We start from the raw sequence: 26,528 nt of genomic DNA, 5'->3' as shown, positions 1-26,528 counted from the left end.
GAGAAACAAAAAACAGAAAAAACTAACAAAAACAGTACAAACACTGAAGAGCTAAGCACTGTAGCTGCCATGTGCGGTGCCATCTTAGATCGTATGATTTATTTCATAAATCATTATGAAATAAATGTTTTTCTCAAATGCACATTGGACATAATTATTGGCACTATAAATTCTTATGAGTAAAATATCTCTGAAGTACATTCCCATTCATATTCACAATTTTGAGCACTCCAGGATGATTGTAAACATGAAATTATCCAGCCATGGCTTCCTGTTTCACAGAAATATAAATAGGAGAAAAACAAAGCCCAAATTCCCTTAATCATCCATCATAATGAGAAAAACCAAATAATATATTTCTCATGTGCAGTAAAAGACAACTGAGCTTCACTAATTAGTGAAGTGGCTTTCAGAAAAGAGCTAGAGCGGTGAAAATTCCCATTTCCACCATCAAGGCAATAATTAAGAATTTCCAATCAACATAAAATGTTACACAACTGCCTGGAAGAGAACGTGTGTCTGTATCGTCCTAATGCACGGTGAGGAGTAGAGTTTGAGTGGCTAAAGACTCTCCAAGGACTACAGCTGGAGAATTGCAGAAAATAGTCTCAGGATCTATGGAAGTAAATAATAAAAATAATATATTTTTTATTTTAATAAAAATAAAAAATAATGACAATAGTTTTTGAAACATAAAGCATGCTGAATTCCACAAATCGAAAAAAAAGAAAAGAAGATGCATTGCAATTAACAGTGCTTCGTCGCCTTAGAATTATAAGGTTCTATCTGACATTTTTATCAAAATGGAATTATTCGCATATTCTTATTCTGTGACAACTTATTTATATTATGTGATGTTTCTTTTGTAAGCTGTGTACATTTTGGGCCTTTTTTTAAAAACAAAATGGGTTCTATCTACAGAAGTCTATGGAATGCAAAACCTTTGAAGCTCAATATCTCAATATTGCTCAGAATTCAGATAGAACCTTATAATTCCAAGGTGACGGCTTGCATTTTAATGCCTTGTATTTCCAGGGCTTGCATTTTTAGGTCCTGAAATTTAAAATAGTTGTTTATTTAAGCTGTGAATATTGCAATTAAAAATATTTCACACAGATTTTCTTTATTAAAAATTCAATAATTCATATTCACCTTGCAGAATTCACTTCAAAAATATTAAATCTGTTTAAAAATACGATGCATAATATTCGACAGGCAGATTTCGGTCATTTTATTTCACTTTCCAAATTCGCTGCCACAAATTTAGAGGTTAAAATTCGGCAGAAAATTCAGCGGTGATCATCTTGGAACCGCAGGAATAGCAGTAGAGCACTGATGCATGATCTCCAGCTGATGTCAGCCGCTCACCAGCAGGTGGTACAAGCGGCTGTTGATGAAGGCCATATGTGTATCAAGTCATTCGTTTACAAAAACTGTTTTGCAGAAATGGAGTAAGCGTTAAGTAGAAGTTTTGATTATCAGGGCCAGTATAAACGTGTAAATGCTGATTGTGTGTATGTTTAATTCAACATCTTTGCTGTTTCCCGTAGCCTACATGCAAGCAGCTTTATACCACAAAGGAGATTATAATGCTCTTTTACCCAACGCTAAAATACAGAACTAAAATTACATCTGAGGAAGACATATAGGCCTACTGCTTTCGGTTGCTTAGTTTCTGTAACTTTGTATCATGGCTTGTGTGATGCTGTGCTGTAATACTGGGGTTCCCCTCATACGTCACACTCCAGGATTCCCCAACGACACGTAACCTCAAAAACAACACAAAAATGGGTCATTGAGCACAAAACCAAGCTTCTGCTATGGCCATTCCAATCCTCTGACCTGAACCCTGTAGAAAATGAGTGGGGTGAATTGAAGAGAAAAAGCACCGTCATGGAGCTGGGAATCTAAAAGGTCTGGAGCGATTCTGGATGAAGGAATGGTCTCTGATCTCTTGTCAGGTGTTCTCTAACCTCATCAGGCATTATAGGAGAAAATTTAGAGCTGTTAAACTGGCAAATGGAGGTTTAAAAAAGTATTGAAGAAAAGGGTGCTGTTAATTGTGGCCAATGTGTATTAGAGAAAAACAATTATTTCATAATGATATTTCCCCCATTTAAAATTCTTATGATCCAATTAAAAGATTTTTGCGAATTTTTTAAATAAAAGATCAAAAGGATTAACAATGCAGATTCATTTTCACAGCCTTCTTTGATCAGATTTACTAAGGGTGCCGATATTTTTGGCCATGACTATTCATATATGATGTATTGAAATGTGTATTATTTATTTATCTCATTTCTAAAAGCTTCATATGCAAGATAACAAATTCAGTGTAATGCATATGCAACGTTAAGGACTAGGTATTTTAAGGACAGTCCATACTAATTCTATTCAGCAATTATGGATTACAATGAAACATTTAGTAATATTTGGATGGTCCTGAGTGCCATAATGTAGTCAAAGAGAACAGTAATGGGGATAATGATGATTAATAATTAATGGAAAGATGCTGCAGACAGCATTTACATTAGCTAGTGTCCTACACAGTCTGGCTCCAGTTCAGTGCAGGGGGTAATTACTTAGGGAACATTCTTACTGCATCCACTTGAGTAGTTTAAGGAACTATTCAGGCTTGTTTGTTTGCATAATTCAGGCATCCTTCAGTTATTTTTAGATTAATTGAGCAGACAAGTACTATTTCACCTTTGAATTAAGAAGATTGTTGCACTTGCAACAAGCAAGTTGTTTAAGTTGAGTATGAAATGACGCTGAGCATACCTTTTTAACAGAGCCAATAAATCAGCTTCCTTTGTTTTTACATGTGAGTGAAACCTTGCAAATATCTCAAAGTATGAGGCCATGAATGTCATATTGAAATAAACAAAATTGTTATGCTACATTCTAGATAAAAAAAGCTGCTTTGATAAAATAACATCGTCAACATGCATCTCTCTTAACACTTTAAAACTGCAAAATGAAAAGACCTCAAAGTTAGAGCAAATTTGGACAACATCTTACTAATAAATAAAATGAATAAAAAATAATTTCTTTAAGAAGTTATCATTTTTATTCTAAATTTGACAACAATACATATGTATAATCTATTTATAGTGTATACTATAGCGTTTTTACTGTAAAGTAAAACAGTTGACAGCACAATGGATCACAGGATCAACATCAGAAACAGCGCTTCAGGGAGATGGTTATTTCTGTCCTTGTGTTCTCTGTAGTGTTGTTGTGCTGCTGCTTCTATTTAAGCCTATTTGCCTGGCTGGACATTTACCTCAGTCTCCCTGTGGAAGAGAATGAAATGAAAATCAATACCAATTAATCACACAGTCAGTAAGTGACTAATGCTGCCAGCTCAGTTCAATCAAAAAGCTATTGCACTGAGATTTAGGAGGATTTAGATATCATAATGTATATAGATCATTTCTTCTAATTCTTTTTTCTACCCAAATGTGTCATGGCAACCAAACTGCAATTATTGATTCAACAACATATAAAAAGAAAATAGAAGAAAACACATTCCACAGGTCAAAAATAGGGGTTTTCATATGCTACTGAAGGAGAAGGTTGTTTAAACAGTTGTTCCTGCAGTTACTAATAACATGCTGTAGTTTGGTAATGCTGTGCCAAGAATATTCAAGAATATAAATCACTATGATTTTCCCACATGGTCTTTCATTATCCACAATGGTAACATAAAATGCACAAAAAGCACATATTCTGCTCTTCCAAATGATGTTTCTTTTATTTCTTTATTTTTTTAGCTGTTTATTTTTTATGGATGGCCCCAAAATGAAATTTATTTCACATTTCTGAAAAGATTTATAAGGCATTTTATAATTGTATTTATAAACATATAAAACATTTGTTATAGAAATATTTTTCACTCAGAAATTGCTAGTAAACTCCACAAACATTACAAAGAATCAGGAAGTAGCATATTCAATTAAACATAACAAAGTTTGTCATACAATTGTCATGTGGGTTTAGAACAACATGAGGTGAGTAAAGGATGACTTTTTTTTCGCAAATGATCACCTTTTTCTTATTTTTTGTCTTATTGTGAACAATTGATTGGTGCACATTATACCAAAGAGAGGAAAAAACTAAATTATTCTTAAACCACGAGTAATTTGCTCTGGGTTGCAAACAGCAGACCATGTTGACTTTATCTTTAATCAATATCCTTAATGAAGCACAGCAAAACTAATTTAAAACCAGAGGGCACCTTCCTCAAAGTGTACGCAATGGTGGACAGGAACTGGAAAATGCTATAAATCACTCAGGATCATTTAATGCTGTGATGTTTAACTTGAGAGCAAGACAAGAATGCATTTATAGTCTCAGTGCAGTTCTGCATGGTTGAGAATATTAATGCTCTGGCAGTTTGTGAATTTTTAAATTGAATTATTGCAAGCAGCAGTCTGGTTCCTAAAAGTCGTCCTGCGAAAGTATATCATAATTGCTGTCTGACTTAAAAACAAAACCTAATGGACTAAAATTTTGAGGTTCTTGCATTTCTGTTTCTTAATAGTGGCCAGCCGGTTACATCTATTAATGATGAAAACTTTCAGGTCCCTGATTTGAAAACTGAATACTGTATATTCATACTAATTAATCTCAAGATAATGAATACATTATGCTAACATAGCTGTATTCCATCAGATGAAACAGGCCTAGTGTTATATGAGAGAATAATTATAAAATACTAAGACATGATGCCATCATCACTTGACAACAGACAAGATCAGATCTTATGACCTACAGCAGCAAAACACAAAGGACTATTGCTAAGGGTAGTGCATACATTTAATTGAAGGTCTGACAACAAAATTGGGAGATTCTTATCATGATAGTTGACGTCATACATCCATGTCTACCTAATGTGGATCAGGAGGACAGACAATTGCACTTTTGTCTTTATGATTACATTTCCTTACATTTGAAACCTCTTTGTACCTGTGCCATAGGCTATGTAAAATGACAATGTGAAACAAAGAGCTGAGCAAACATGTGAATGACATTAAATTATTCATGAGTAAATCAACTGTAATTTGTTGCAGATATCAGAAAAGGAAAGTGATAATTGAGTTATTTTCATGTCAGTAAATGATCTTAAAACACTTAACACTTTGTAATAACTTTAATTAACATTAGAAAACATTATTAGCATAAATTATATAGGCTATACTAGTACTTAAATGTAGGCTAAAATTTGAATGTCAAGAACCTTTCATAGACTTTTTTTATATGAAATATTAATTAACATAATGACATATCCATAACCTCTGATCTGTTAGCATTAAGCTTATATTATAGCTGTAATTGTAAAGCAAACTGTGGCTCATTATGAAGTCGGATGTCAATCAACAATCTCGCTAGCACAGCTGGATTTGCTCACATACAGATCATGTAGAGGCAGCCTGTAGACTCCCAGCAGACGCTCAGGGAAGCGATCCTTTTCCTTCTGTGCATCGAATTCATTCTGACTCGTGTTACTGACACTTCTTGACGACTGTCGTGATAAATTTGATATGGATTCTGTCTATTTTTTATCTTCTGCAAGATACGTACGTGAGCTCATATTGCATGAAACTTGACAACTTGAAGGTAAGACACCTTAAGGACTTACTCTTTTCAAAAAATCAATTGAAATTCAATTTCCTTCCTAAATTCATTTTCTTTCTTTCTTTCTTTCTTTCTTTCTTTCTTTCTTTCTTTCTTTCTTTCTTTTGATCAATCCAGTTGTTTCTTTTCTTTTTTTATATATAGCTATAATTTATTGCCGCATGTTATTAGTGACAATACCTGCAAACTTACATATGCAAATAATCATATACTATAGATAATAAGTGCACACTCATTTATTAATATAAAACATGAATGAACGTTTATATATGCATCAAATGTGAGTACGGGCAGTTTTAGCTTATAATAAAAAATAATAATCAAAAATTATGAATTACAAAATTATAATAGTCTATTTGAAAAAAAAAAAAAAATTGATTATAACTGGCTAACTAGTTACCTGATGCTAACTTGAGGTCATTTTTAAATATAAAGTCCAAATATTTTTATTTAACCAACTAGTTGGGGTACATTTGATGGAAAAACAAAGGATTTGATGTTCAGAACAGAATAATTGCCCTCTGGGGGCAGGCGTTTTACCCCACACACTATGATTGAGAAAAAAACCATGTCATTTTGAAAATATATTTATTTTTGTATTAAATTTTATATTTATATTTTATTAAATAACACGTACTCTCTATCTACAGGCCTTACTGTTCTCATATCATATATAACTGTGATGTTCTACAAAACAACAATAAATAGTAACAATAGTAACAATAAAAATTTATTTTGACTTTATCTTGAGGTTATTTTGGGAAAAACAGTGAGGGGGGGGGGGGGGGGGGGGGGGGGCCCATGGGGTGTTTTTCCCTACTCTACTCTAATTAATTTTCTGTTTTGAATACAATATATATTTTTAATTCGCCTAATTTTTCATTTTCACTTTACTCTTTTTTTTCCAGAGTAATTGACTTAAGTGAACGAATGCTAAAAATGGATATAAGAACTGAAATGAGCATATCTGAAGACGAAATTCAGTCTGCAAACTTTTCTACACCAGCCACTATCCAAGTTGAGGGTGTCTTACTAGACGGTCTGGAAGACAGTACAAAACTTGTGGGTGTTCAAGTGATCTTGATTTTGGCTTACAGCATCATCATCGTCTTTGGCGTGACCGGGAACTCCTTGGTCATATATGTTGTGTACAAGTTTAGAAATTTACACACAGTGACTAACTATTTCATTGTCAATTTGGCTGTAGCAGATTTGTTGGTCAACACATTGTGTTTGCCTTTTACTTTGATGTACACGCTCTATGGAGAGTGGAAATTCGGACAGGTGATGTGCTACCTGTTGCCGTACGCACAAGGCTTAGCGGTCCACATTTCGACCATCACACTCAACGTTATAGCTCTGGACAGATACCGCAGCATTGTCTACCACATGGAAACCAAGATGTCAAAAGACATGTGCATAGTCGTCATCGTGATCACATGGGTGGCAAGCGCAATCCTTGCCAGTCCTCTAGCTATCTTTCGTGAATACGTGACCTTTGACTTGACGCCTGACCAGACAATTCAAGGTTGCGCTGAGAAGTGGCCTGGAAGTAGTGCGGATGGGACCATCTACAGCATCGCCATGTTTTTTCTACAGTACGGCCTGCCATTGTCAATCATTTCATTTGCATACACTCGGATCTGGAACAAGCTAAGAAATCACGTCAGCCCTGGCGGTGGCCGTAGCGACCGTCATCAACGGCGACAGAAAACGACAAAAATGCTGGTTGCTGTAGTTGTGGTCTTCACCGTTAGCTGGCTACCCTTTCACGCTTTTCAGCTTGCTGTGGATATTGATAGTAGTACATTGGAAATGAAAGACTTCAAATTGCTCTATACGGCTTTCCATATTGTGGCCATGTGCTCCACGTTTGCCAATCCCATCCTCTATGGCTGGATGAACAGGAACTATAGAAGATCTTTTATGGCTGTGTTCAAGTGTGGATGGTTAAACAATGGAATGAGACGGGTTTGTAGCAGTGAGACAGTAAGGGAGAAATGTACACGCAATAAGCAAAGTACAATCAGTGTGGCCTTCACACAAGAAAACACGATGCTGTGAAGGCTGTTTGCTTTTTACAAAATGTGAACAAAATCCAAAAAGTCTACTGTAAAGAAGCATTGTAAGTAAATCTAAAGACTGAACACTCAAATTGTCTGATATTTGACAAATTTATGAGATATTTGTGGTGACTTTGTGACTAAACACTTATTTAGTATGGAACATAGTTTTTTTTGTTTGTTATAATGTAATATGTATTTGGTTTTATATTATCTGTAAAAAGAGTAAGTGAGGGATCTCATGTTGAATATATTCCAGTGTTTGTTTCCTGTGAAAATAAATGTTATTTTATGGAAAATAGTTAATTAAAAAGGTATATAAATCACTCATCTTGTGCATGTGATTCAAACATTTTAATTACTTGAAATAAAAACAAAGCATTTTCATTTAATGTACTAAAATAACTCAAATTAAAACTGAAAAATAAATAAATAAAACAACAATAAATAATACAGTTTAAGGGCATATAAAAAGCAAATAAAATGACAAAAATACTCATCAAATTTGCTAAAACTAAAATTTTAATGAAAAATACTAAAATAAAATCTAAAAACGTATAATATCTCAATTTTACTAAAATAAAAATGGATTCAACAGACCACCAAAAGATAACAGTGCAGTAAAACTGATTTAATTTGTCTGTAGTCAAAGTGTTTTTTTCTAAAACTCACTTGAATTTAATATATTGGTGCCTTTACAGTTCGTCTGAAACAAGTTTAGCAAAAGTATAAGAGGTTTATACAAAAATGCTGTGTGTGAATCAACAATTTTATTGAGCAGCGAGGCAGCAAGCCAGCTGCTTTCGGTTTCAGACACCTCATGTCTCGCAGGTAATTAGGTTACTTGGCCTCTAATACTTCACATTGTTCACAATAAGAGCTCTCACAAGCGATGAAATAATACGGAACCATTTCGATTCCAAGGGTGAAGTGTTTTCTTTTTCAAATGGAATACTCTTAAAACAAAATATTCTCATAAACAGCAACAAGTCTGTCTGGTGGGCAGTTGTCTCAACTTTTTTGTTATGGATATTCATGTTTCATATTACTGAGCTCTTCATTATAAGATGACCAAATGATTGCATTATGAATCAGCCTTTTGTTGTAATATAGAAAGGGATTGTGATTTTTTGCCCACCAAACAAGCCTACAGACTATAAAACAATCAAGAAATATGGTTTACAAATGTAATTTAATCCATCAAGACCCACATCCTAATTCTGATAGCCACTGGCCCATGAAAGATCAATCAACTGACAGGAGCAGACCGATCAATAATTACTGAGCACAAGGGGACAACATAAAAATAGAATAAGAGGGTCTCAGAGTATTGATTCTGTCAATTACTGCCCTGTCTGTCTTTGAATGTCCCAAAAGCCACTCCTATTATATCTACAATTTAATATTGAATTCCTGTCTCTGCACAAAATGATTTATCTATAGACATCTTGCTGCATTAGGGATTTTATTTCAAGCAGATGGCTTTCAGCCTTAAAGCTTCATGTGCATTACCAATGGTGCCATCTCATAGTCATCCATTGCTGATTTGCTCTTATTGCATAATAAACATAATAAAATTGCAAGTTTAATAATAAGCCTATTAACCTATTTAACAATTATTTAACAATGGGTTAAATAATAAGAATATAAGCTTAACAGTACTTTTCTGTGGATGGCAAATTTTGCTCTAATGTTAAAACAATAGCTCACAAAAAAAGAAATTTGCTGAAAAACCTTTAGGCCATCCAAGATGTAGATGAGTTTGTTTCTTTATCAGAACAAATTCAGAGAAATTTAGCCTTACATTATTTGCTCACTAGTGGATCCTCTGCAGTGAATGAATGCAATCAAAGAGAGCTGATAAAAGCATAACAATAATCCACAAGTATTCCACACAACTGCAGTCCATCAATTAACACCCCATGAAGTGAAATCCAAAATGTTGATGGATTTTGGTGTGAGAAAAAAATAGGGAATGGTCTTTACTAGAGGAAAATGTTATTATGGATAGAGGACTTGTATTTTGGGCATAATCAACAACTTAAAGTTAAAACTCCTTAATGATGGATTTGTTTCTTACAATACATTTAATTTCACAAGACTGGATAATGGACTAATTGATGGACTGGAGGGGTTTAGTGGGTGATTTTTTATCAGCTCTTTCTGATGGCACCCATTCACTGCAGAGGATCCATTGGTAAGCAAGTGATGTAATGCTACATTTCTCCAAGTCTGTTCTGATGAAGAAATTAACTTGTCTACATTATAAATTATCAAATTTTCATTTTTGTTTGAACTATTCCTTTAAGGACCTTGCTGCTGCTGCACAACTGCAATTTCCCCTTACAGGGATAAATAAAGGTTATTATACTATACTCTCTACAATAGCTTGATGTTGATTGGTAGGGCAAAAGGTGCTGGTTTGTTCCTAGATGAACCCATGAGTTGTCTAAACATTATAGCACCATTTCTGTCAGGACCACTATCGTCAAAGATGATTGACAATTAGCACACAGTTTGGATTGGCGGTATGGTTCTGTTCTGGGCAAGAACTCCCTGCGCATCCATGCGGCCTAGCATGGATGAGAGCAGGGAGAGCAGCGATAACCGCCCAGGGTAAACAGAACAGAACCAACAAAAGTATTGCAGATATTGTTAAAGTTCAGTTAATTGTATGTACACATTTTTGAATTAGTCTGATTCAAAAGAAAATCAGAAGGCTGGATCCTGACTGACAGGAGTCGTCGAGGATGGAGGAGGGTAATTAGCTATTGAGCAATGCGAAAACTGCTGATAATACTGACATACCTTATATATGGATGCTTAGATAGGTGTCGTATTCCTATAGGTAGATGGGGGTCAGCTGAGAGTCAGCTGATGCAAGCTTGACTAACGTGACCTGCCAGAACTAACGCTACACTTGATATGTGAAGGTGATTACCTTTAAAAAGATCACTTAAGCAAAGTATAGGGACCCTGCATAATTCAAAGCAAAAATAAATAAAAAAAACTGTTGGAGAGTAATACGAGACGACGATGATGAACAAGATATGTTTTATCGGAGTTTATCATCAGAACAAACAATAAAATATATATAAAAAAAGAAGATGTATGGACTAACAAATAAACCTAAGTTACTTCAGTCCAGTAAGTGTTCATATTAAAATATTACTAACAATATAATAGTTATTCTTATGTTCACTTTATGAAATTTGATAAAGGGGTACATTTTTAGAATTATAGTAAATAGCCTTAAAACTTGCTTTAAAATAACAATTATCAATCAGATGACCGAAGGCACATAGAATATTGTGTACAACATGTTTTTCAGTAAAGTTTTTATCATGTTGGTAATTTAAAGGCCTTAGAAATTTGCATATCAAATATAATACAGTATAGGCTTGATAGGGTTAAGGGAATTTTGATTTATTTATGGTTTGATTCTTTCTGAAATGTAGTTATATCAAATGTCAAAGAACAGGTTACAAATAAAAATTAAATAACGCTCATTTTCCAAATGGGATAGTTTTATTTGGTGGGCTCCAGGGTGGAGGGGGCTCATCTTGAAGAATAGCCTGTATCCTCTTTTCTTTTCTCTCTCTTTTTTGTTGAAACTCTTTTCTTTTCTGTAATAAAATGACCAGGACAATATAAATTCAATAATCAAACAATCAAAAGATTTTGTTCACAATATGTTCATTGAAAACTAATGCATTTTAAAAACATGTATGTCTCATACATGTTATAATAATTATAATCTGTATAATGACAACAATTAATTGGCAAATGACCTTTGACATGTGATTTGGTTATTTTGATCTTTTAGTTTAAGAAGAGCAACTTCTTCTTAAGCATAAACAGCAATGTCATGGATATGTATTTTCTAAATCTCTTTTTACAGAGCTGATTGATACATGTGATTGAGAAATAGCATGTAAACTTCAAGGCAGGTTGTCTATTCATTAACTAGTACAGAAATTTGCTGTAACATACCAGCCATTTCTCATACATCTCCAAGGCCATTTTTTCTTTTTCCTCCTTTTCATATTTCTCCTCCACTTCCTTTATCTTCTCCTTCCTGCGTTCTGCCCTTATCTTGTCTTCAATAACATCATTCTTTTGGTCACTCCTGTAATATGTAAAGCAATTAACGGAAAGTCAAGTTCTGCACAACAGCACAGTTATTAATGTCAGTCTGTAACCTGAGGCATTACAAAGAGAGCACATTTAATTCAATACATAATTGCTTGAGTGAATTGAGCATGATTAAACGTGCTAATTAACAAAACATATTAATAAATTAGTGTTATGTATATACAGTGCCTTGAAAAGGTTTTTGCCCCCTTCCTGTTTTTTTTGCAGTTTTGTCACACTTAAAAGATTCAGATCAAACAAATTTTAATATCACACAAAGATAATGCAAGTAAATACAAAATGCAGTTTTTAAATGATGATTTCATTTATTAAAGGAAAAAAGCTGTCCAAACCTACCTGGCCCTACGTGAAAAATTAATTGCCCCCTCCTGTTAAATCATGAAAGAACTGTTATTAACCACATTATTTTAGAAAGCGGAGTTCAATTTCACTAGCAAAACACAAGCCTGTTTACTGCCAGACCTATTTAATCAAGAAATCACTTAAATAGAACCTGTCTGACAAAGTAAAGCATGCTTAAAGAGCAACATATGATGCCGCAATCAAAAGAAATACAAGAACAGATGAGAAACAAAATAGTTGACATGTATCCGTCTGGAAAGAGTTATAAAGCCATTTCTAAGGCTTTGGGACTCCATCGGACCACGGTCAGAGCCATTATCCACAAATGGAGAAAACTTGGAACTTAGAGTGACTGGCCTACCAAAATTACTCCAAGAGCGCCATGACGACTCATTCAGGAGGTCATAAAAGAACCCAGAACCACAACTAAAAAACTGCAGGCCTCACTTGCCTCATTTAAAGTTAGACAATTCAACAATAAGAAAGAGACAGGGCAAAAATGGCATCCATGGGAGAGTTACAAGGCAAAAGCCACTGCTGACCAAAAAGAACACAAAGGCTCGTCTCACATTTGCCAAAAATATCTATATTATCCCCAAGACTTTTGGGCAAATACTCTGTGGACTGATGCGACAAAAGTTGAACTTTTTGGAAGGTGCGTGTCCCGTTACATCTGGCGTAAGACCAACACAGCATTTCATAAAAAGAACATCATACCAACAGTCAAACATGGTGGTGGTAGTGTGATGGTCTGGGGCTGCTTTGCAGCTTCAGGACCTGGACGACTTGCCATAATTGATGGAACCATAAATTCTGCACTCTATCAGAAAATCCTGAAGGAGAATGTCCAGTCATCAGTTTGCAGTGTTGTGCAAGTTACTTCCAAACTGTAATACATTATAGATTACTTGTTACTGTTATTTAAAAGTAATGCCTTACCTTACAATATCACTGTCTCAGAATTGTGTTACATGACTCCTGTATTACTTTTGCGTTACTTTCACCAAAATAACCACAGAAGAAGAACTTAACATTCTAAAATGACAAAATGTACTAGAGCTCTGCACGGGCCTCAAATTTAGGCCCTAGCCCGGCCCATGTTTCAGCTATTAAAATTGTTCAGTTTTGTATGTAAAGGCAAAGTGTTTATATTTCGTTTTGCGTTTTTAGTAATTCACAAGTTCTAATTCAAGAACTAATTCAAAAGTTCAGAAAAACATTTGGAGCATTTTTTGTTCATTAAATAAGTTTTTTTTCTTAAAAGTAATGACCAAGCTGCCAGTGGCAGACCGGCAGGCATGTTTGATCAATTTAGCCTTCTCAAATCATCACGACTTGCCTAAAATAAAATCTATAGATATACTAAAACAGTTCAAGCATATAACAATGTTTAAACATTAAACCTAGATAAATGTGCGCTGCATCCAGAAGTTTGTGAGGAGAATGGAAGTTAAAGCGCAGGACATGGAGGCACCAGCGCAATCAATTGCATTTTTTTCAATGGAAACAACTTACGCCGTAATTTTTGCTCATAAAGGTAAGAGTAATACATCATTCGGAACTGTAAAGGGTCTACTTTTATTTGTGTGCACTCAAAATATCAACAAAACGTCGTGCTTTTATCTTGAACAGGAGCGCTTAACAAAAATGAACCGAAATACATGCCTTACAGACATGATAAATATATCTAAAGAAAGCTTTAAATTGCTACTTATCGAAATAAATAAAAATTAAAACAAAAATCTTTAATATAATCGTTATACGTGAAGATGCACTTCTCTCTAAAGGCGCATCTAGCGAGGAGATGACGAATCCTTACTATTTCCCCCGGACACATTCATAATTATTAATTACTTTTGCTGGGGCTTCTGCTTTATTGTGTGTATTTGAAGGCATAACTCTTCAGCTGTGCTGATGGCTCGCTGCTGCTGCGGGACATTAAACACCGTCGAGTCTCTTTTGACAGTCGCGGCAGCACAGACTCATGTTATTTCCACCAGCGCGACAATTTTTTCATCAATAATTGGCGAATGTCTAAAATATAAAGACAAAGAGAAGCCTAAAACAGGCCCGAGGCCCGGCCTGCGTCTGAACTATGACGTGAATATTGGCCCGAAGCCCGGCCCTAGGGACGTAAAAAAACGTTGGATCCGACTTTAAATTAAAAAAAAAATTTGGGCTAAAAGTGTGCTGTAACGCAAGCGTTACTGAACATGTACCGAGTAAAATATTACTGAAAATTGAGTAGCAATGCCTTACACTACTGCGTTACATCAAAAAATAATCAGTTACTGTAATGCATTACTTTTGTAACGCGTTACTCCCAACACTGTCACTTTGTGACCTCAAGCTCAAGCGCACTTGGGTTATGCAGCAGGACAATGATCCCAAACACACCAGCAAGTCCATCTCTGAATGGCTCAAGAAATACAAAATTAAGATTTTGGAGTGGCCAAGTCAAAGTCTGAACTTAAATCCGATTGAGATGCTGTGACATGACCTTAAACAGTCCATTCCTGCTCGAAAACCCTCCAATGTGGCTGAATTAAAACAATTCTGTAAAGAAGAGTGGGTCAAAATTCCTCCACAGCGACATGAAAGACTCATTGCCAGTTATCGCAAACGCTTGATTGCAGTTTTTGCTGCAAAGGGTGGCACAACCAGTTTTTAGATTTAGGGGGCAATTACTTTTTCACGTAGGGCCAGGCAGGTTTGGACAGCTGTTTTTCCCTTAATAAATGAAATCATTATTTCAAAACTGAATTTTGTATTTACTCAGGTTATCTTGGTGTAATATTAAAATGCAAAAAAAAACTAATCAGGAAAGGGGCAAAAAACTTTTCATGGCACTGTAATTAAAAATGTATCTTTCTTACCATTCAGTGAATGCAGAGATGGAGTCCCTCTTCTTCTCTTCTTTCTCTTTGACCTGCTTTAGTTTCTGTCTTCTCTCAGTCTGTTTCTTTTGTCTTATTCTGTCTTTAAGGATACTGTCATGCTCCTCTTTCCACATCTCAAAAACCTGATTTTCGAAATGTTTAGAGTGTGATATATTTATGTGAAAGATAGCACCAAAATTGCATTTAGCAGTATATATTGCATCTACCCTGGTCAAAAATAAAATGTACAAAAATGTATTTGAAATAAATTTATTTTATGCTAAGTATACTACACATAAATGTACATATTTATGCACTTAAAAAAATACCCTGCAACTGTACTTTTGGTATATACTAAACTGCTAAAGTAAACTTAAAGTCTGCTAAATTGGAACAACTAATTCGTACTTAATGCACTTTAATTGTGTGGCAGTAGTGCTGAGGTCCAACTAAAGATATACTGAAGTACAAATAATCCAGTCTCTCAATTAATAATCAATGGAGTCATGAATCCTGCATGCATGATGGTTATAAATAATAAAGCATTAGCAAAATTTTTAGTTTAAGATAAGAAGTGTGTCACACTACAAGACATGTCAACTTATATCCCAGTATTTCTGGACAGATACTTCTTCCGCCTAAGCTATACATAACAGAAAAACTAATGATAAGCGTAAAGACTGCAGACCTGAAACCCCTGCAGACATCAGGAAGAAAAAGACATGACAGTTCTGAAAATGGCTAAAATGCTGAATTTAAAATGCATTGAAACCAAAGATACTGCTATTATATCCAATTTAGTAATGGTGTGATTTAAAGCAGAGATGGGATTCTGCCTTAACGGGCACAGTGGCAAGGGGATTCTAGTTCAAATAGAAGTGAGAAGCTGAACATCTCCACAAATGTCTGTTCCACAAGGCGTTTAGTAAAGGGTTCACAAGGCTGCAGTGCAGTTTAATATCGGTACAGCAAACCACATTTACAAACATAAAAAAAATCGGTTCTAGTGTTGTGGACCTCATGTGCAGTGGATAAATACCAAACAAAAACAAAACATTATAGTAATAACAAATCCCTAATATCTTTTTAATATAGTCAAATATTTACAGTGCTTCTAATATGAAAAAAAAAAGTTCTAATGAACAATGAAACATGCTGTTTCCTTTTTTCTTGCCAATAAACAAAATTAATAATTACCGATGAAAAATACTGACCTGTTTTGCGGTTTCCTTTTTTTCTTGCTTTTTATCCATTTCCATTTGTTGTTGCTCGATTGTCTCCTGCTTTTCTTTTACTTTCTTTTTGATGACTTCACTTTTTTTCTCTTTCCAGGCATCATAAGTGGCCTTTGCATCTGCAATTTTAGCAAGATTTTCCTAGAAGAGAAATGACAAATATTTAATAAATCATTCCAGGATTGTTGTTACTATAGAATTCAGTTAAGCATTTGATTTATCTTACCTCTTGCATCTTCTCCTCTTTTAATTTCTCTTCCTGTTTTTTTGCCTTCCTTGTTATTTTTAAAGTTTCTTCTTTCTTTTTTAGCCATTCCTTTATAGATACACATTTTAGATACATTAAAAGGGCTTCTTAATATATCATAGGTCAGTCTCTTGACATGATTTAATTCCTTAAATATTATGATTACAGTAAATGATTAGTCTAACCTGGTACACAGCAGCTCTTAGTGAATCTGCTGCTTCTGGAACCTGTTGGCTCTCCTGTGTCCTCTGATCCAAAACCTTCAATGTTCCCAGGTATTTAGACTCTGCTGTAAAGGAGCTCTTGGATTTTCTGGAACTGGATGACCGAGAGCTTGAAGGTCTAATGTCCAGAAGATATTGTTCTTTGAGTTTTCGATGTTTGATGCATTTGAGTTACAGTTTTAAGTTAATAGTGATGTTTTACTCATTAAAGCATAAAAAAACAGATATGATTAAAATCATGAGCATACCAGTGACCAAGTAAAAACTATTTTATTATATTAAAAATATGTACCTCCAAGAAGGCAAGATTGAAAAAATAATTAACAGAAGTGTTAAGAAATGCATAAACATGGTGAGATTTTCATGACCCAGTGTGAATAAAAGTATGTTAATGTAATGTTCTTCCAAAAATTAAAGAAATCTTTGGAAATCTCAGAACTCTCAGGTTTCATAACAAATATTTTCAATTGTGTTTCGAAGATGAACAAAAGTTATATGGGTTTGGAACAACATGAGGATGAGTAAACAATGACATTTTTCTTTGTGAACTATTCCTTTAAGTATGCTGTAACATCCTCATCCAAATGCTGTGTGAACATCAAATGGAAAATGAATTTACACTTTAAAAAAAGAAGGGAGACTTTGCTTCCTTTTTGCCTTATACAGCGTGAGGTATTAAACAAATTCACTAACCTGTCTGTTGATTTTCTAGACATTCGGCTTAGTGTGGTTGACGTGTGGTCAAGATCACCCTGGGAACTCTCCTGATTGGAAAAGTGTGAAGACAGATTTAATTAAGAATTAAATTAGCATTTAAATTTGACATGGCATTCAATTGACCTTACTTTGTAGGGTACTGCTTCCTTTAGTAACTCGTTTCAGAAGTTGTTTAATGCGGACACTAGATGCCATTTTAGAAAACAATCCTTCAGAATAATAAATAAGAACAAGACTTTTCACTTTTAATTTAACTTACATGCTTTTCTTCAAAGGATGTTGAGTCATTTCTCTCTTTGCTCTCTTCTGAGGCAGCTGGAATGAAAATGACATTTAAAATTATTAATAAGTATTTAACTATAATTTACTTTAAACTATTAGATGTCATGTCACAGATGACCAATACCAATATAGCAAAATGTAGTCTCACTACTACAGAATCTCTGAACATTAAAACAGTCTAAATTAATTTTCACACATACCACTGCCTACAGTATCTGGAACCTCAGACATTTGCTCTGCAGTTGAACAAGATTGTGTCTTGGACTTTTCTGACATGGCCTGGTCTTCATCTGGACCCTGTAGTTAACATAAGGTTGAAAAACAAAACAAGAGTCTTTCAAAACATCTCCTGGATTTAGAATTGATCAGCTTGTTTCTGTTGGGAGATATTATCTACCACAAAAAAATAACAGCAGATTCTACACTCTTAAAAACAAAAGGGGTTTTACAGCGACACCTAGATAAATCATTTTGTGTTTCCCAAGAACTTTTTAGTGAACAGTTTAGTGAACAGTTTTCTTAGTGTGAAGGACATTTTAATGACCTGAAGAAACCTTTTACACTATAAAACACCTTTTGTGCAAAGTTTTATGTAAAATTTCCATGGATATTAAATATTCTTCATGAAACAATTGGTGCCAAATGCTGCCAATAAAGAAATCTTTGTTTTTAATACTGTACATATGGCTCCACTAAATTCATACTTGTAATAAAAATAAAAAAAAAGTAACATCTCTTAGCTTGGGTTTTAGCATTTACAGTGTTTAAATGGGTTTTCTGCTGATACTTTTTGTCTTTCTTCTATTAAGACATTCTCACCAGAACACTATCATTGGTAGAGGTTTGACTCTTCTCAGTAGAGAATGTGTTGGAGAGGGCTATAGACATAGAGGATGTGGCTGTTCTGCTGCAGGCAGTGGTCTCTGCTTGTGCCTCCTCTTCTAACTGACCACTGTCACACATATTTGCTGTCCTCTGCCTGGGTTTGGGTCTGGGTGACATGTCTTGAGCAAGACAACCTGTTTACATTAAAGAAAGTGTATTTTAGTTTCTGACACTTCTTAAGCTGATTTTCTAGACAGAATAAAAATCAACCCCAGCTCTGGAAACCTTTCAGAAGTGAATAATTTAAATCAGAACATAGTCATTTGGGAGCAACCATTAAAATTCAAATTCAAGATATAAATACAAAGCAAATAGTAATATTATTGGTAACTGGCCTTGCAAAGCTCACAGACCTTAAACAATTGCACACATGCAAAGACTGCACTGACCTGTGGAGAGTTTTGGTTTAACTCTTCTCTCTCTAGGTTGGGGAATGGGTAGTTCACCGTCTTCAATCATTTGGTTGTCCTCATCTTTTTGTGAAGGCAATGGCAATGGACTGTCCCACTGTGAGCCATCTGATGTAAGAGGGACGGAGGATTCCCATTGGCTATTCTCAGAGTTTAGTGGCAGTGGAGATTCTGACAGGCTCTTCCTCAACTTTGTTACTGATTTTGACTCTTCATCCTTCTGGAGTGAAGTGGATTCTGGTTGAAACTTGTCAGACAGAGAGGAAGAAGGGGAATCTGACTGTTGGTTTTTCTCTGGAGTATAAGAATTGCTTGGACTTTGAGAAGTGTTCCTGGACTGGGTGGAATGGAAAGAGCTAGGTTGGTGATCTGCACTTCCTGTGGCGTTCAGCTGATCAACGTGCACAGGTGAGCTGGTCCTTCTTGTTTTCATAAAAGATACTTTTTTGGGTTTGACATTTTCCTCTTCATCATCTGAAAGCTTGAAATTGTTGATTTTTCCTTTTGCCTTTCCAGCTTTAAATCTCTCTTTCTTCTGTTTTTGTATCTTAAGGAGTTCGTTAAGTATGTCTGCTGAATTCAAATATAAAGGTAAAGAACGATAAGAATTACAAACATTGCTAAATAAACAAACTGATTCAAGGTAAGGTCTGTAGATTTGAGTACACCATTAGTGCACAATACAGTGAACAAATTTATGATAAGCATGGCATTGTAAATCCTACCATCATCATCGTCGTCGTCAAAGTCATCAGAGTAACTATGCCTGTTGCCTCTAGCAGACACAGCTTTCTTTAGCTCATCCTGAAATTCAGCAACATGCTCGTGTCATAGTCAGTATTTCTGCGGTTACAAACATTCAATTCGAAAGAATAGATACGACTTGAGACAGAAACTGATGTGTCTGACAACAAACTAAAGACATTTTTTTAACTAATGATTTGACACTAATACCTGAAAAGTTGTTCTTCTGGATGCTTTCGGGCTTTTCGTGTATGCAAGCGTTGTAGAAAAAGGCTCGTCATCCATCTCATCGAACAGACTGTTTAAAATATGATAATGTATTATATAAACAAACATGCTCGTTTTAGATGTAACTTATCATTTGCCCATCAAACGTTCAGACGATTAATACCTACCGTAGCTTCAAAACAAATGAGCTGTAGCAAGCGTTGATCAGATCATCTTGGACGCCATTTGTTTACACGAGTTACCAAAGCAACTTCAGAATAAAGAACGTACAAATCCTACTATGAAGATGGCTTGGCGTGGTGACGTTGCTTGCTGTAGCATACTATGGCAAACGCCTTTTACATTGAATGCCCTAAGCTTTACCAGTTTATAAAAACAGAACAGCTCCAGTTCAAGACAGATGTAGAACACTTTGGATCACACACAGCTCATCTCCATCTCTGTGAGTTACCGAAACTCCCTAGGAGAACAAAGGGCGCTTAACAGAAAAGTTATGTAATATGGTTCTGGTGTTCTGAAAATTCGATTATTCATGCCTGTCCTGTTTCGTGGTAAATCATAATAAACAACTTTTGCACATTTTTAGAGAAGCATCTCACTGCAGCCCACAAGATTAAGGGGCGTGGTTGTATCCAGATCCAACTCCTCCCACCTTACATATACCTAAACCCATAGACCCATCTCCACGCCCTCTCTAAACCCACCCCATCTGCAGCGAGCCCTACTTGAATTTTTAACACAGTGATCAATGTGAATTCTTATTATTTAGTCTTAAAACTTCTTAGTGTGATAACTTGTTCCTCGCACAAAAATCAGACGGAGACGTGATGGCTGTTCCAACCAACATAGCAAGCTTTATTTTGTTCTCAACAGCACAACGGGTATCTCGTTTCTTACGTTACGCAAAACCTTCCTTTAATTCACCCATGAACATAGGGTTATTAACAACTAAATAAACATTTAGTTGGTTTACTCATGAAACAAAACAAAAATAATAATTCCTTTGGAACATCATATTTTCCAAATTACTACAGACAGTATTCTATTAATTATAAGAAATAATAAGATATTTAGAAAATATATGAATAATTTACACTGACGATCCTATTCAAAGGTTTACGTCATCTAGGTCTGCTGCTTTTTGAGCATCAATGAATGTTTGCATCTTTTGTTATATAGTTGTGTATAAATCCATAATTTACCCTAAGTGTAAAGAAATGGATCCCAAAATCATATCTGTTGGACAGAGGTAAAAAATGTAGAAGATGCTGGAAAACCAAGAAAGTACAGGACCTGAAGATATATTTTAAGAACAGTGGGCAGAACTGCAGACAGACATAAGAACAGTCACAGATCATCCAGGTTACAACACAAAGAGTTACTTACAAATTGTAATCCGTTACTGATTCCAAATTACATGACAATAATTGTATTTGACCGATCTTGTTTTTCACATTGATTTAAATAGGATAATCTTGTACCTTATTGATATAAAAAAATACAAAGAGTAAGAAAAATATTCCATTTGTTGTTATCAACAACATGAAATGTATTGAACATTATATTACATCAATGTTTCCCAAGCTGGTTTGTGAAGGAACTGCAGGGGGTTTATGAGTTTAATGAAAAGCTAATAATTAATTAAATAATAAAAATGTTAAATGAAAACAATTTAAAACTGAATCAAAATAAAACATTTACTAAAACAATAAAATATTTAATTTATTTACCTGCATGTCATGTGACCATACCATGTGTCAGAGAACCATGAACATGCAAATTTGATACTTAATTATTAAAATATTTATTTTAAAATTTCAGGGGAACTTCAAATAAAAATGTATTAGGTGAAAGATCAGATCAGATGAAAAAAAAGTTTTTTTGTCTATTTTAATGTATTTGAAAGAGAAATGCCTTCCAAAGTAATACATGGTAAAATAACCTATACTGAGTGATAATTCAAATAGTTAAAAAGTTGATGTGCTCATCAGTAGCGGATTATTGAAAAATTATTGCTATCGTGTAAATAATATTAGTCATGTAATCCATAAAAAAGAGGCTAACCTTCAGAGACTAACCAGTGACACGATGAGAGACAGCAATGTTGGAGGATTGAATGCAATGCTTTCAGATTACCTTATGTCTCATTCTCCGAATGAACGTGAGAAAACATCACAGTACAAAGCACTTAATATTACAATAATAACGCCTTCCTTTCTCGCTTGATCTGCAATAGCATAATGGAACGATGACGTGTCATGTCTGTGCGAAGGTTGCATGGAGGTATGCAAATATATGTTGACAGGTGGTAGAACAACCTAGCCCTCGGACTGAATATACATTTAGTACATTTAGACCACTTACAATAACTTAGCGATTGGATGTGAAGAGACTTTCAACCAGCATAACAAAAAATGTATTTGAACCAAATCTCCTTTAAGAGTCAATAGTAGGCCTATGTAAATGTCTGAACTGGATCATTGTGTAAATTTAGCCATTATTTTATCTTGTGGACTGTATGTAAACTCCTATTATGTAAAATAGCTTAGGGCAGAGCACATTTTGCAGATTCTGAAAGCTAATTTTATCTGTTGCACAATTTTCTGGTTTGTGCTTGTGTCTGGCTGGGTGCCTTCTTGTCATATCTGGACCAACTGCTGAATAAAACTGAAAATAGAATACCATATATACCCACCAGGGGGAGGTAGACATCGTAAAATATTCCTGCACTGGGTATAAACATCTGCATCTGAGAGCTAACTGATCAAGGTCATGGACAATGGAAAAGAGGGGACAGCAGAGTAATGTGTTATAATTGTTTTGTTACATTTCAGTGTTCTTTTAATCACTGAAATATAGCAGATATTACCATAATGAAAAAGCATTTTAAGAAAACTCTCTTTTCTTGCAACCGTTAATGTCAGTCAGCAGTACTGGGTAGTAATTGATTAGGTCTACATGGATTCTGGATGACATAATCCGATTCTAAAAATCCTACTGTGTGTCATTTAGCTTTGAATATATTCATAAATGTTGTGTAAATAAATTTGAAAACCATGCTTCTGAATTTGAGGGGAAAAGCACCTCTCAAGCAATTAGACCATGTATGAAACAAATAATTATGCAAGTTACTAAACACTGGTGATTTACAGCTGTGAAACACTATGTCATCATCCAGAGACCTTTAGTAATTGTTGATTCTGGAAGTCTGGATAGAAATATTTCAAACCTGGAAGATTTTGGGCATGTAATGTCATTGTTGTTTTCATTTTTATTAATGTATGTTCATCTAATGCAGGGATTCCCAAATGTTTTTGTCTGCTAAACCCCGTAAAATAAAATATTTACTTGAAATATCTCTCAATAAGTTAATATTTCAAATAATTTAAAAACACTTTTTTATGTTGGTTAATGGTCACACTGACATGAAGTCTTCAAGTATTTTTTTTTTTTTATGTATTATTATTATTATTTATTTTTATTTTTTTATTTTTATTTATTAGCATTTTTATAAACCCATTGTAGTTCTGGGAAACCCTAGTGTAAAATAGTGTTTAATGCATTTCATGATGTTGATGGAATTGACAAAAATGTAATATATTTTCTTTCTCTTTGCGAGAAAGAAGATGGTATGTTTAATGTTAGTTTAAAATAAGTTTTATTAAAAAGAATTCTGAAAGTAATCTAAAAAGTACTAAGATTACATGACCTAAATTAAGTAACCATGACAATGTACAGTTTTCTTTATGTAATCTGTAATCACTAACAGATTTAAATTTGTAGGTAATCTACCCCGTTCTGTTAGTTAGTAAACTTTTTTGTTTTACTGTAAGAAAACATCAATAGAAAAAAAAAGATAATGCCCTTGCAGAAAACTACCAGTACATTTCTGTTACATTTACTAACATTTCCTTCAATACATAAATCCTTCATATTAACACTGTATGGGGTCTTTAATGTGCTTTTCTTATTGTGTATGTTTGTCTCACAAAAGGCAATGTGATATTTCCAGCCATGTTTTCCAGTCCAACCTTCAAGCACCACAAATGTCTTCTTAATAAGATCTTGACCTCTGTACGACACTATTTATTTCTCCATCACATTCTTCTTTTTTCTTTCCTGTTCCTTTCCATCTGGATTTTTTTTTATACAAGAATTGTCTGTGATTATTCACACCACTCTCATCAGCTGTGTTTGGACAGCAGCTGTTTATATCACTTCCATAAACTGTATTTGTCATGACAACTCTCTGAGAGTTTAGCATGGTAATATACATGGCAATTTTAATGTGTTTGGTTTTAGTGGAATAAATCTGCTACACTGCTGCTGTAGCAGAGCAAGTACCGAGACATGCTGCTGTGAGAATACTGCTGCTGCTGCACATATAACATATATGAAATAACCCCCACATATAACATACTGTACATGAAATCATCCAAGTCTATACAGGTGGAGCTGGGGGAAGTGGAGGGTTTCTGAAGTGCAACACAACTGCTACAGCAAACACGAGCCAAATATTTGAATGTTGAGCAGCAAGCTCATTGGCTGCTGATACGAAAAGAAACCAGTCAGCTGTGCCATGTGTCATTATGTCAGATTGAGTTAGAACCTATCAACCTGCACCATCTAGAGGTTCACATAACTTTGAATGCATTGGTATTAATTCATAATGACTTCCATTAACCCTTGTGCATCAATAAAAAAAAAGTTACACTTAGGTCCATAGTGGACAAAAATGTCCATGTCAAAAAAACGGTCATAAAATTTGGAAGCTTGGGAGCAGAGACTTAAGTGTGGTCTCATTTTAAAGAAGACCCATGGCAGATTATTGTTGAAGTAAAAACCGTTTAAAAAGTGAAACAAAAAAAAAGTTATACAGGTTTACGTTTATGAAAATGATTTATGAACAATATTTTCTATGTTATTTTATGAATATTTTATATATTAAACATGTTGAACTCTAAACCTGCTGGAAAATCAAAGCCATAAATCTAAACAAGTTGTGTTCCAAATTTGAGGTTGATATCTCAAAAAATTAGCTTTCAGTAAAATTTTGTTTGGGCGCAGTACCAAATTTTCCCCATTAGATGCCAGCAAAACTCTGCTGGTGCACACAGTGCTTGTTTGTCACACTTGAATGTTTCAGATCATCAAACAAATTTAAATATAATCAAAGATAACACAAGTAAACACAACATGCAGTTTTTGAAGGAAGTTTTTTATTATGAAGGGAAAACAAAATCCAAACCCACATGGCCCTGTGTGAAAAAATGCTTGCCCCCTAAACCTTGCTTGTATTTGTGATTTACAGTAGAGTTTTTCTTTCTCAAATATTACAAGCACACACACTCAATTTTTTATGACACATACAAACCACACTATACCAACACACTTACACAATTATAGCTGCATTATTTATCCAATTGGCTCTATAATACGCAGAAGCAGAAAACAGGAATAAAGCGAATATTTGCTTTATAGACCCTTTATATACCAAACCTGAAAAAATGGCACCATCTGGTAAAAAATAGTAAAAAATTTAATTTTGAAGCCTTGCCAACAGAATGAAAGCCAATTAACAAAAACTGCACCATTTTACAGTTAAACGGCACTGCGATTAAAAATAGCAGTTTTAAGGGGTTTCAATGGGGACATTTTTGTCCTTAAGGTCCTGAGTGTGAGTATTTTTTGTACGGAGGGTAAATAGATTTTTTTTAAGGAAATGAGGGTGAAATATTAAAATTCCAATAAAAATAAACACCTGAGCCAAAATTTATGCAGTTGGCATTAACACAGGCACACTTATAACAAAAAACAAAACTGAAATGGACAAAAATGTCCATAAGGTCGCACAAGGGTTAATACCTCATTAACATTATTAATTTGTGTCTAATTAGAACATTTCATATGGCCAAGACAACTATAGAGTAGAATCATATATAAATATTAATTTGGAATTTACAGTAAAAATTATCAAAGGGCTAAGTAAAATAATACTAGTCAAATCACTTAGCAATGTAACAGTTTTGAAAGTCTTATATTCCAGGTTTAATCCAATTAGCTTAAATCTATAATACATATGATATGTTGTTGATTATCACAAAAATTTTATTCAATCAGTCCCTAAAAAATTTAAATATGGGTTCCAGTGAGAGGCTTACAATGGAAGTGAATCGGACCAAAGCTTAAATGTTAATATTTGTTTAAATAAATTGTTAAATGTTAATATTTAGTCTATAGTTTGTTTGTTTGTATATAGTCTGTGTGTGACAATAAAGTTTAACTGATCTGGACTGCAACAATATGCTAAATAAAATGATTTATGTTTGAAAATAAAATGCTTATTAACATTTTTTTGTATGAAGATAGAGTATTTTACAACTTTGTTGCTATGATAATGTATTATACACCATAAACTAAACATACAATAATATAATCAACTACACCTTTTTTAACAGAATAATGAATATACTGCAA

At 34.3% G+C, this 26,528-nt stretch overlaps 2 protein-coding genes across 4 annotated transcripts; one reads left to right on the top strand and one right to left on the bottom strand.

Annotated features, from left to right (window-relative positions):
• Positions 1–3,054: 3,054 nt before the first annotated feature.
• Positions 3,055–20,666, bottom strand: LOC306873805 (uncharacterized protein). Of its 3 annotated transcripts, none has more exons than XM_079423292.1 (14): positions 20,219–20,666; positions 20,034–20,121; positions 19,805–19,883; positions 19,059–19,649; positions 18,604–18,803; positions 17,985–18,081; positions 17,762–17,817; positions 17,479–17,549; positions 16,747–16,903; positions 16,541–16,630; positions 16,294–16,455; positions 15,077–15,222; positions 11,697–11,832; positions 10,742–11,329 (listed from the first exon to the last, which is right to left on the bottom strand). In XM_079423292.1, exons 2-14 carry the CDS (start codon positions 20,106–20,108, stop codon positions 11,210–11,212), a joined length of 1,980 nt encoding a protein of 659 aa, XP_079279418.1. In that variant the 5' UTR covers positions 20,109–20,121; positions 20,219–20,666; the 3' UTR covers positions 10,742–11,209. The 3 variants fall into 3 exon arrangements, with proteins under 3 accessions (XP_079279419.1, XP_079279418.1, XP_079279417.1); XM_079423291.1 differs by having other exon boundaries at positions 19,059–19,652; positions 20,219–20,631; XM_079423293.1 differs by lacking the exons at positions 10,742–11,329; positions 11,697–11,832; positions 15,077–15,222 and adding an exon at positions 3,055–3,296 and having other exon boundaries at positions 20,219–20,657.
• Positions 6,580–7,704, top strand: LOC306873736 (neuropeptide Y receptor type 2-like; the record flags this gene model as incomplete). Its single annotated transcript, XM_079423221.1, has 1 exon — positions 6,580–7,704. The coding sequence occupies one exon, from the start codon at positions 6,580–6,582 to the stop codon at positions 7,702–7,704; it is 1,125 nt and encodes a 374-aa protein (XP_079279347.1).
• Positions 20,667–26,528: the final 5,862 nt, after the last annotated feature.

The sequence above is a fragment of the Barbus barbus genome, assembly GCF_936440315.1.
Source record: "Barbus barbus genome assembly, chromosome: 8".
NCBI lineage: Eukaryota > Metazoa > Chordata > Actinopteri > Cypriniformes > Cyprinidae > Barbus > Barbus barbus.
The sequence above is the reverse complement of the archived record's forward strand: the minus strand, read 5'-3'. Positions and strand labels throughout refer to the sequence as shown.

Bases quoted from the DNA above. Each gene is read 5' to 3' on its own strand.
- LOC306873805 (XM_079423291.1), bottom strand. From the start codon at position 20,108: ATGGATGACGAGCCTTTTTCTACAACGCTTGCATACACGAAAAGCCCG. The intron at 19,653-19,804 runs GTAGGATTTACA...ATTTGAATTCAG, and splicing joins TGACGACGACGATGATGATG to CAGACATACTTAACGAACTC. The intron at 16,631-16,746 runs GTTAGACTAATC...GTATCTATAAAG, and splicing joins TAAGAGCTGCTGTGTACCAG to GAATGGCTAAAAAAGAAAGA.